The following is a 12,374-nucleotide window of genomic DNA, read 5'->3' as shown; positions in this document are numbered from 1 at the left end:
AGAATTTTTTAAATTCCTCAAGTGTACAGAAAAGTTAAGAACCAATGTTTTACTAAACAAATAAGAGGATCAGGGATATGTAAAGATGTGTACAATTCCTAGTACAACAAAGCAGAAGTAACAGCTACATAAGCAGAGTCTCTATGACAACAACAAATGAGAATTTTTCTCTTCAGGTAGACTACAATGTTAAAATTGGCTTCTGAAGAGCCACTTATATTCATTCTGTACCTGGATGGAGCCATTGCAAGCAATAATCTGGTTTTTCATCTCTTCATTCCACAAGCCCCGTTCAGTAAGATCTTTCAATAAGTGAGGATTTACAATCTGAATGGAAAAGCAGAAAACTTGTGAAGAAACATAACAATGACTGCCTACACAGAACCACAAGTATAGAGCTCAAAATAAGTGAATTATTTAGTATTAAATTGCTTAGTAAACTCTATTTTTCACAAAACTAAGAGGTCCATCTTACTACATGAAATTTATATTCTTTTAAGAACCTGATGTCTAAGCTGGACACAATAGCACATACCTGCAACCCTAGCTACTCAGAAGAAGAGGCGGGAAGATCAAGTTTGGGGCAAACATGGGAAAGACAACAGCAAGATCCTGTTCCAAAATCAAAATACAAGCCAAAGGGCTGGGGACATAGCTCATGTGGTAAAGCTCTTGACTTGCCTAGCTGCATGAGGCCCTCTGTTCAATCCCCAATACCATGAATCATCATCATTATCATCATCATCATCATCAACATCTTGAAATCTATTATTTTAAAAAGCATAATAGGGCTGGGAATGTGGCTTAGAGGTAGAGTGCTTGCCTTGTATGCATGAAGCCCTGGGTTTGATTCCTCAGTAACATATAAACAGAAAAAGCCAGAAGTGGTGTGGTCACTCAATTGGTAAAGGTGCTAGCCTTGAGCAAAAGAAGCTCAGGGACAGTGCCCAGGCCCTGAGTTGAAGCCCTAGGACTGGCAAAAAATAAAATAAAATAATATATATATAGTGGTTATCATAATGCAATGTATATAAAGATCATACTGTGTAGTTTGCAAAAGTGAAAAGAACAGTATCGCCTAAGCTAGACAAAACTATATGAACTGATTCTGCTTTATTTTTTCTAAGTGTACAATATATTTTTGGTTAAAAAAATTAGGTCACATCCCAAGCAAAAAAAAGTTGACATAGTGTATGCCTATTATTCCTGTTATATAGGAAAAGTAAATAGGAGGATCAAAGTCCAGGATGACCTGGGTAAATTAGTGAGACCCTATAACAAAAATGATGTGTGGAAATTCACATATTAAAAAAAAAAATCTTTCAAATTATTGGTTTACAACCCTTGCTACATATAAAAATCACTGGGAGGGCTGGGAAGGTGGCTCAGTGGTACAGTGCTTGCCTTGCATGCATGAAGCCCTGCCTGGGTTGATTCCTCAGCACTACATAAACAGAAAAAGTCAGAAGTGGTGCTGTGGCTCAAGTAGTAGAGCTTTAGCCTTGAGCTGAAGAGCTGAGGGACAGCGCCCAGGCCCAGAGTTCAGGCCCCACAACCAACCAAAAAAAAAAAAAAATTACCAGGGCACTTTCAAACACAGCCACACTGGTCTCACCTGCCAGAAATTCTAATTAGTAGCCAAGTCTGAGAACCAGTCTTAAATGTTTCTTTTATTAAACAAACAAACAAACAACCCAGGTCTTGTTGTAAAAACCAGGTTGGCCTCAAGCTTGTAATCTTTCCTACATCAGCCTCATGAGTACTGGAATTATAGGTATATTCCAATGTGCTGGGCTAATGCTTCTATGTACATCTTCAGTATCCCGACTTGAGCATGTTGAGGTTGTAGCATACAACCCTATAATCACATAACAGACAAAACATCAATGTCCACATTAATATCAATAAGTTACTTTCATAGTCACCTCCTAAACATTCATTCTTTCAGCAGATATCTATTAAATATTAAATGTCTATTATTTTCTGAAACAATATAGCACAGTATTAGAGAAAAAAGAGGACTAGACAAAGCTTTGCCCCCAAACTAAGAAAAAGCATATTCAATATATGTGGACATTCACTGCTAATCTTAAACCTTTAAAATATCTTTCTATAAATGTGGTTATGAACTTCTCACCTGAAATTCTCCTGACAAGACTCTGCGAGTATAGATGTTACTGGTATAAGGTTCAATGGACTCATTATTTCCCAGGATCTGAGCAGTTGAAGCAGTAGGCATCGGGGCAAGAAGCAGGCTGTTTCTTATACCATACCTAAAGAAAAAGAGATTATTATATGCTGGTGCTAAAAACTACAGTCTTCCAGAAAGGAAGCTGCTTTAAGTCACTGTAGCATATGCAGATGTCAGACATATCATATACATGCATTTGGCTAACATGTTCACTTGTGAAACTCTTATAAGGATGTGGATCCACACAGGATTGACCCTATAGCTCACTTATCTTAAATTCGTGATTCTTGAATAGAATTAGCACAATTTTTACTGCTGGCAATTCTTATAATACCCTAACTTATGCCACTTGCACTGTGGCACTCAGGAAATACACAAATCAGAACTGAAGAGTTGTCCACCTGTATCAGGGTACATTCATTCTTTTCTCATTTTTTTCATTCTTTGTGGACACTGAACCTAGGGCCCTGTACTTCCTAGGCAAGTGCTCTACCAAAACCTTTGTTTTATATTTTTTGGTTTGCTTGTTTTGGCCGAACTGGGGCTTGAATGCAGGGCCCTGTGCTTGCCAGGCAAGTGTCTGCAACTTGTGCCATATAACCAGGCTTCCTAATTTTGTATTTGGGATAAAGTGTTGTTAACTTTGTCTAGTCTGGTCTTGAACTATCAATCCTCCCTTCATTACTTTTGCCTCTAAGTAGCTGAGATTACCAGGTACCAGTGGCTCATGCCTATAATCCTAGCTACTCAGAAAGCTGAGATCTGAGGCCCAATGTTGGAAGCCAGTCCAGTCAGGAAAGTCTTTGAGACTTTTATCTCCAATTAATCCCCCAAAACAGATTAAAATAAACCTGTGGCTCAAGTTAAAGAACCAGCCTTCAGCAAAGAACAAACAAACCCTGAGATAATTGGCATGATATGCGTGAGCCACATTTGGTACTCCTCAGTCTTTTATAAGAACCTATATGATCACCATGCTAGGCCATTTCAGGAAACACATCACTGTGTTTCCTCACTAGTTTGAAAGGCCTACAGTGACTCCTTTTAGGAGTTAGGAGGACTGGGATTTGAATCCAAGGTGGTGGGCAAGCACTCTATCACTAAGCTATGTGCTTAGCCCAAAGATTACATTTTTAGTATTTCTCTCCTACATTACCCTTTCATTACTCTTTCAAAATCTTTAACTTATTCCTATAACCATCAACTAAAACAATTCATTTGTAAATCCAATATGCATAAAATTATGAATAAGAGTAAAAAACATTAAAAAAAAAATCCAGGAATATAAGCCAGGCACCAGTGACTCACACCTGTCATTCTAGCTACTCAGGAAGCTGAGATCTGAGGATTACAGTACAAAGTCAGCCTGGGTAAGAAAGTCTGTGAGACTCTTATCTCCAATTAACCACCAGAAACCTGGAAGTGACAGTGCAAAATGACAGGACTACCTTTGAGCACAAGAGCTCAGGGACAGTGCCGAGTTCAATCCTCACAACCAAAAAAAAAAAAAAAAAAGCAAAAACAAAACCAGGAATATAGGGCTGGTGGAATGGCTCAAACGGTAGAGTGTCTGCTTACCAAGCAGGCAAAGCTCTGAGTTCAACCCCCAGTACTAGTAAACTTAAAAAAAAAAAAAAGCAGGAATATTTGGAAAAGTTAAGGTATTGAGCCCCTAAAATAAAATCAACAAGTCATGTTTTGAAATGCTTTCACTTGCGGGCTATTCTGTATTTTCTTACTAAGTATTGTTCCAAAATCAGCTCTAAAATAAATAACTTTAAAACAGGAGAAAATAAGCTGGTATCTACCCAAGAAGTTGAGATCTGAGGATCATGGTTCAGAGCCAGCCCAGGCAGGAAAGTCTGTGAGACTCTGATCTCCAATTCATCACCAAAAAAATGGGAAATAGAGCAGTAACTCAAATTGTAGAGAGCTAACTTTGAGCTGAAAAAGCTCAGGGATAGTACCTAGGACCTAAGTTCAAGGCCAGAGCCAGAAAAAAAAAAAGAGAGAAAATATAAATTTCAGAATTTACAATAATATATTTTACTTTTTTTTTTTTCGGTTGTGGGTCTTGAACTCTGGGCCTGGGCGCTGTCCCTCAGCTCTTCAGCTCAAGGTGAGCGCTCTACCACTTGAGCTACAGCGCCACTTCCGGTTTTCTGGTGGTTTTTATTGGAGATAGGAGTCTCACGATCTCTCCTGCCCGGGCTGGCTTTGAACCGTGATCCTCAGATCTCAGCCTCCTGAGTAGCTAGGATTACAGGCGTGAGCCAACAGCACCCGGCAATATATATCTTACTTCTTAAGAGCCAAGAAAATCCATGTCCTCCTAACTTAATTCTAACTTTACTTACTTTGCAATCTTCTCCTTGAGAAGTTTCCAGTCCCATAGGTCGGTAGGAGTAACATTCCACATATCATACTGAAGAATCTAAGAGATAAAGAGCCCAAATTGATGTCATTCTATAGCAATTTAAAACTATGACAAAAAAAAAAAAAAACATGCCATGTTCCCACATCCCAACAAATGCTGTCTTTTAGTTAACCTATATAAAACAATCACATGATCCAGCGATTTTCCTGGATATGCTAACATGCAGTCAGAAGTGGTCTAAGAAAATTTGTTAAGGTCTCTCTCCTATAGCCCCTTGAGTCTTCTTATTCATTTGATGCCTACAAACCAGGAAGTCTTAACACTCATGAAACTATGTTGCTGAGATATTTTTTATAATAAAAACATATTCCAACCTTGATGTTTACTTCAGGTCATTATTTTGATTGTTTACTTAAGTAAAAACACCTTATTTCAAACAATGACACACGGAAATTCCTAAATATTAGCAGAAATGTCAAAACTTAAAATTTTACATCGAAGAGAATCATACTACTGATTTTTTTAAAAAGGCAGTGCAACAGCAGAATTTTAAGACAGCTTCCAAAATTGCTAGTCCCTGGTAGACAGGCCACAGACTAGGAGAATGTGTATAGGACCTGGGAATGCAATGCACGCCATGCCCACGATTGTGGTAAAGGTAAACATGTAATTAAGGTTACAATCAGTTAATTTTGACTCAAACAAAAAGAGAAGAACTAACTTGGTCAGATAAAATTCCTCAGAAGTACCCAGCACTGGTGGCTTAATGCCTGTAATCCTAGCACTTTCTGTCCCTTAAGCTTTTATGCACAAGGCTGGTGCCCCACCACTTGAGCCACACCTCTACTTCCAGCTTTTTGGTGGTTAATAGTAGATAAGAGTCTCACAGACTTTTCTGCCCAGGCTGGGCTTTGAACCTCAATCTTCAGATCTTAGCTCTTAATAGCTAGGATTACAATTTTAAGTTTGCACCTGGCACAAATGTATATTATTTTAATCCACTAAATTTAGTAATAGAAAGTAGCATCCCTCATCAGTTATTTTAGCAATGACTAATTAATTCAAGAGATTAAAATTGAGTATCCTATTCACTCCATAGGAGAAAGGTACTGAAGTTTCCTATGGCTAGTATGATACAATACGTTGGTAGTTAAAATAACAAAAAAATGTATTCTCATGTTTCTGGAAGTCACAAGCTCAAAATCTACATATTGGGATGGCATGTTCTCTCCAGAGATTCTAGTCCTTGTTTCTTTTAATTGCCATGGCCATTAGCATTCTGAGCCTTATGTCTTTATCACTCCAGTCTCTGCCATCATGATCCTTTTGCTTTCTCTTTTCCTCAGTCCCTCTAATAACTGTCATAAGATTTAAGGCCCACTTGAATAATCCAGGATGATCTCTTTAAGATCCTTCATTGAAATTACAAAGACTCCTTCATGAACACATAAAGATGATGTTCACAGATTGTAGTGATTAGGATGTGGTCTTCTCCTGAGAAGTGGGTCATATGGCCCAGTATATAGGTGCTCACAGAAAAGAAATTTCATTCATGTACTTACTCCTTTGCTTACTGGAGAGCCTTCATAGGTTTCATACGGGCCATACTCCTTGGCTAGGTCACAACTGGCTTCCAGGGCTCCATAATAAATAGTTTCAAAGATTTGCTTATTTAATAACTGAGCTTCTGGACTCTCAAAAGGGTATCTCATCAGGATAAAGGCATCTGCTAGACCTTGAACCCCAATTCCAATGGGGCGATGGCGTTTATTTGATAAGCTTGCCTTCGTGCCAAAAGATTTAGAAAGAAAAAAGAGAAAACATCACTGAAAACAAAAAATAACATCCAACATTGATAACATAATACCTGTTTGTTTTTCCTAAGACAGGGTGTTACCTGATAAACAGGGCTGACCTGGAAAATCGGGATCCTCCTACTTTAGCTTCCTAAGTTCTGAAACTACAGGTATGCACCACCATACCTGGCTATACAATCCCTCGGAACTTCAGTTTTCTCACTCCATTCTAATAACAACCATTTAATTTATGAATTTCAGACTTTGAAATCCCTCTTGGATTTCAATAATTATTGATAAAGACAGAAATCTATTCATACCTCTGGAATAGGGTAGTAGTTTATGTCAATAATTTTATTCAAATTACGAACAACGACTTTAGTGACTTCAGCCAACTTCTTAAAATCATACGTGTGTTCTGATGTGACATACATATTCAGGGCCAAGGAAGCCAAGTTACACACTGCAACCTAGAAAGAAAATAAAAGGGGGCTAGGATCACACAATTTTAATTTCTTCTCCCTATGCAAACCTCTAACGCTCAGACATGAAAATTTGTAATGTGTCTCTCTAACTTGTCTTTACAATTCATCGGTATATTTCTAACTCTCTTCAATATGCAGTGACATGAGTTGTAAGATACAGGTAAGGTGAAGGGACAATTATAACATATAGTTCTATTAACAAACCTATAGCACATTGTGATATGATTAATTTCTTTGGTATATATCTTCATATTCAAGTAAATATGTGCTGTAGCCATTAGCAACATATAACTATTTAATAAAAAATAAAATTTTAGGGCTGGGGGTGTGATTCAGTACTAGAGCACCTGCCTAGCAAGTGCAAGCCCCTCTAAAGGAAAAGTTTAAAAGTCGAAAGGAAAAAATAAGTACAACTGTAAAATCAATGTCAAGTGCCCCAAAGCCATAAGACAAAATATCTCCATCACTGCAGAAAGCTCTTCTAAAATACCACCTCACCTTCACTGGTAATTCTCTTCTTTATTTGTTTTGTTTGTTGGCGGTTTCTTGGTCCTCCTCAGCCTAGGGGCTTGAACTCAGCCTAGGTGCTATCGCTGAGCTTTTGTGTACAAAGCTAGTGCTCCACCACTTGAGCCCCAGCTTCGCTTCCAGCTTTTTGTTAATTGGAGATAAGTCTCTCACAGACTTTTCTGCCTAGGCTGGCTTAGAACTGTGATCCTCAGACGTCAGCTTCCTGAGTAACTAGGATTACAGGTGTGAGCCTGGCTTCACTGATAATTCTGACAAGCCCTTATTAAGATAGGATCCATGGGGATTTCAAAAAAGCACTTCAGGTGATTTTTCCCATTAAAGTACATTAGGTAATGAGCTTCAGGCAGGGGTTATATAATTAATCCTTTTAAAAAGTAACTACCACCATATCTAGCATTTAATAAATATTTTATAATTTTTTTTTTTTTTTTTTTTGGGTCCGGTCATGGGGCCTGAACTCTGGGCCTGGGCGCTGTCCCTCAGCTCTTTAGCTCAAGGCTAGCGCTCTACCACTTGAGCCACAGAGCCACTTCCGGCTTTTTTCTTTTTGCTTATGTGGTGCTGAGGAATCGAACCCAGGGCCTCGAGCATGCAAGGCAAGCGCTCTATCACTGAGCCAACTTCCCAGCCCATGTTTTATAATGTTGAATACATCTTTGTTTCCATTTTGATTATGACTTTCCCAATCTAAGGTTTCAATTCCTATCACCCTAAATTCTGAAACAGTTTTATCTCCCTGTTACTTTTCACATCTATTTTATATCTTGTCAATACCTATTGTTAAAATTCAGCTTCAATTGTGTCAGTGTGATATATAGAAGGGAGAAAAGGCAGAAAAAGACAGAATGTAATGGGAAGTAAGGAGGTGTCATTTTTAAATGGAACTGTTAAGAAAGACCTCAATTAGACCACTTCACATGAGTAAAGAATTGAAGTGATTAGAAAGATACATGGCTTCCTGGGGACAAGAGCATTTTACACTTAAGGCAGAGTGAAAAAATAAAAATCCTGAGGCAAGAGAATGCTTGACATATATGAGGAACATACAAGAAAAATAGAAGGAGCTGGGAATGTGGGTCAAGTGGTAGAGTGGTAGCCTTGAGCAACTGAAGCTTGGGGGACAGTGCCCAAGGCCCTGAGTTTGGCAAAAAAAGGATTGGCAAAAAAAGAAAAAAAAAAAAAAGAAAAGAAAATTAGGAGAGCTGAAGCAGAGTGAGTGAACAGGAAGTAGCAGCACATAAGGTAGAAGTATTCAGTTTTGTAGAGCTTTACAGAGCATTGTATGAGCTCTGGAAGGAATAAGTAAAATACAGTAAGTAGACAAAAACTACTAAGTAGGTAAGCCTTAGAAAAAGAAGCCAGAGGGCTGGGAAGGTGGCTCAGTGGTAGAGTGCTTGCCTTGCATGCATGAGGCCCTGGGTTCCACTCCTCAGCACCACATAAGCAGAAAAAGCTGGAAGTGGCGCTGTGGCTCAAGTGGTAGAGCGCTGGCCTTGAGCTGAAGAGCTAAGGGACAGTGCCCAGGCCCAGAGTTCAGGCCCCACAACTGACAAAAAGAAAAAGGAGCGAGAGACAAAGGCCACATATTATGTATTCATATGTAATGGCCACAATAGGGAAAAATCTAGAGATAGATTTTTGTCAGAAACTGAGGGAAAGAGAAGCAAAAAGTAAAACAAGGCATACAAATGAGTACAGGGTTTCATTATTAAGATAATGAAAATGTTCTACAATTAGACAATGGTAATGGCTTCAAAGCTTTACGGGGATATTAAGCAACAATGAATTGTACAAGGTTCAATCTTATGATAAGTAAATTATATCTCAATTAAAAGAGTTCTGCATGGGCTGGTAAGCCAAACAGGAATTTTGTGCAGACAAATGACAAAAACTGATTTTTGTTTTAAAAGCATCACTCTGGTCTCTTTATCATCAACTATCATGCAAAAATCACTTGAGTATATGTCAATTTCTTCCAACTAAACAAGTTTCCAGAGGTCAGTGACCAAGCTATATTATTATTATTACTTTTTTTTTTTTTGGTCAGTCATGGGGCTTGAACTCTGGGCCTGGGCGCTGTCCCTCAGCTCTTCAGCTCAAGGCTAGCCTCTACCACTTGAGCCACAACGCCACTTCCGGCTTTTTTCTTTTTGCTTACGTGGTGCTGAGGAATCAAACCCAGGGCCTCAGGCATGCAAGGCAAGTGCTCTACCACTGAGCTACCTTCCCAGCCCCTAAGCTATATTATTATGTTCTGCTCTCTTCTCAGGACTCTCAGTATATGATGTGTTATACATAGCTGAGACTAATTTGAATTAAATTGCAATCTTAGGAGTACGGTTATCCCACTTATTTTCTGACTTTTTCCATCTTCTATTTCTCTTCTAACCTAAGCTATTTCTCTATATACTAAGCCTTAAATTATTTGTTCCATTGAAATAAACTTTATGTGACATTCTGCATAAAAACTATACCTATCTTTTTGTGACATGTAGGGTTTCTCCCAAATGGAAAGGCTTTCCCCAAATTTTCTTCTTTTTTATGGTGCTGGGGATTAAACCTAGTACTTTATGCCCTGTGTTCTGCCACCTACTATCTTTAGTCCCAAAGTTTGTTTGGTTTTTTTTTGGTTGATCATGGGGCTTGTACTCTGGGCTTGGGCACTATCCCTCAGCTCTTCAGCTCAAGGTGAGCTCTCTACCACTTGAGCCACAACACCACTTCCAGTTTTCTAGTGGTTTATTGGAGATCAGAGTCTCAAGGACTTTCCTGCCTGGGCTGGCTTTGAACCGCCATCCTTAGGCCTCAGGCTCCTGAGTAGTTACAATTACAGACATGAGCCACCAGCGCCTGGCTTCCCAAAGTATTTTTAAAAATAAATACTCTGTCCCATTTCTAATATTATTTCTTAATCCCCTCAAAGATTAGAGATTAGAAATTTGTCTCAACATTCTCTACAAGACTGTATATGTTTGCTTAGTTTAAACTGAATGAGTTCCCTAAAAATTTTTCTATTTCTCCTAAATGCTATCAATGTACATGGTTATATTTCTCAAATATTTGAGTCATATCAGTTAAAAAAAAAAAAGACAATCTCTCATATGTAGTTTAAACTAAAATACAAAACAAAACAAAACAAAAAACCTTTACAGGTACAGATGATATCTTTTCTTTCCTTTGTAGCCTGTTTTGGCACTCTTGCTTCAATGAAATGAAAACTCCCTGCAGCCATTTAAAGTGAACTACCTAAGATATTTCTCTCAGTATTCTAGGCAGTTTTTCTACTCACCTCATCTTTGCTAGTATACTCTACTATTTCTGTACACAGGTTGCTGCATTTGATTGTTCCCAGATTCTGCTGGTTGCTCTTCCGATTACAGGAATCTTTGTAGACCATATATGGGGTGCCCGTCTCTGTCTGAGACTCAATAATGGCATACCAAAGTTGCTGAGCTTTTACCACTTTGCGGACACGGCCCTGTTTCTCATAACTGAAAGACAAAAATAGTATTGTTCATTCATTTTGTAGTACTGGGATTTGAACTTAGGGCCTACCTAGTTTTTGCTAGGCAAGCACCTACAACTTGAACCATATTCTCAGCCCTATAATATGTATTCCTAAGAAAGTATTACAGACAACTTGACGGTACTAAAATATAAAATTATATAAATTCTTAAAATTTCACTGTTTTACTAATGAAGGAAATAGAACAATATACTATTCATTGTGTTCTGCATATGCCAGTCCTGGGGCTTGAACTCCAGGTCTAGGTACTGCTCTTAAGCTGTTTTATTCAAGGCTAGCATTTTTCCACTTGAGCCACAGTTGCACTTACAGCTTTTTGATGATTAATTGGAATTAGAATCCCATGGACTTTGCTGCCCAGGATAGCTTTCAACCATGATCTCAGATCTCAGCCTCCTGAGAACTAAGATCACAGGCATGAGCTCTACTCTTAAATGAACCCCAACCCCAAATCAATCATATCTTTCATAATAAAAAGAGAAGAAAATCTACCCTAAAAGTCTCTTACCACTATGCCAGACACCAGTAGCTCAGACCTGTAATCTTGGCTACTCCTGAGGATCATGCATGGTTCGGAACCTGCCTGGGCAAAAAAGCCCATGAGGCTCTTACCTTCACTTAATCACCAAAAAGGTGAAGGTGGAGCTATGGCTCAAGTGGTAGAGCATTATCTAGCATTGAGCAGAAAAAGCTTTAGGGACAATGCCTAGGCCCTAAGCTCATGCCCCAAGACCGGCACATACACACACAAAATCTCTTAAAACTAGGAAATTTTAATGAACTATTGAAACATGTATCTTAATCACTTGTGATAACTATGTATAATATAAAGTATAACTTGTTTACCTAAAGGAACACTTTGACCTGAAAGGAATGCCAATGGCTCACACCTTTAATCTGAGGAGGTTGAAATCTGAGGATCACAGTTTGAAGTTTGCCTGGGCAGAAAAGTCTATCTGTGGGAGGGTGGGGAGGACACCGAATCTGAAAAAGGGTGAAAAAGTGCAGCACTGGAGCGCACCGAACATTGATGAAAGTGAACCGCATAACGCGTAAGTAGAGATAAGAGGGAATAAGAGAGAATGAGGGTGCAGATGGCATTGTATGAAAGGAAATGTACTTATTACCTGACTCATGTAAATGCAACCCTTCTAAAATAACAATAAAATTTTTTTTTAAAGACCCTATCTCCAATTAATTAGAAAAATGCTGGATTGGGTATGTGACTAAAGTGAATGAAAAAGCTGAAGGAGAGCTTGTGGCCCTGAGTTTGCCCAGGTAATGGAAGAAAAAAAAAATCAGAAAATTCTAACCCTGCTGTCTTTATTCAGATTATACATAGATCTATTTATAAACCAAAATGCTTAGCAACATGTCCAAAAGTTTTAAGAAAGAAGACAAAAAATAATTTTGATGACGAATCAGGAAAACAAATCTGACTAAAGTTAAACTATAAAACATACTGTTT

The 12,374-nt window shown here is 38.4% G+C and overlaps 1 protein-coding gene across 1 annotated transcript in view; it reads right to left on the bottom strand.

Moving 5' to 3' along the window:
• Rrm1 (ribonucleotide reductase catalytic subunit M1) overlaps window positions 1-12,374 on the bottom strand; it is a 43,446-nt gene that overhangs the window by 4,204 nt on the left and 26,868 nt on the right. Inside the window, exons 12-17 of the mRNA XM_042688407.1 lie at window positions 10,670-10,871; window positions 6,685-6,834; window positions 6,131-6,352; window positions 4,549-4,625; window positions 2,138-2,273; window positions 232-327 (exon numbers count right to left, since the gene is read on the bottom strand). Coding sequence (XP_042544341.1) covers window positions 232-327; window positions 2,138-2,273; window positions 4,549-4,625; window positions 6,131-6,352; window positions 6,685-6,834; window positions 10,670-10,871 — 883 coding nt within the window. The remainder of the gene's footprint in view (window positions 1-231; window positions 328-2,137; window positions 2,274-4,548; window positions 4,626-6,130; window positions 6,353-6,684; window positions 6,835-10,669; window positions 10,872-12,374) is intronic.

Source organism: Dipodomys spectabilis, unplaced genomic scaffold (assembly GCF_019054845.1).
Source record: "Dipodomys spectabilis isolate Male_0828 unplaced genomic scaffold, ASM1905484v1 ptg000003l, whole genome shotgun sequence".
Classification (NCBI taxonomy): domain Eukaryota; kingdom Metazoa; phylum Chordata; class Mammalia; order Rodentia; family Heteromyidae; genus Dipodomys; species Dipodomys spectabilis.
Note: the sequence above shows the minus strand (reverse complement) of the source record. Positions and strands in the feature narration are given on the sequence as shown.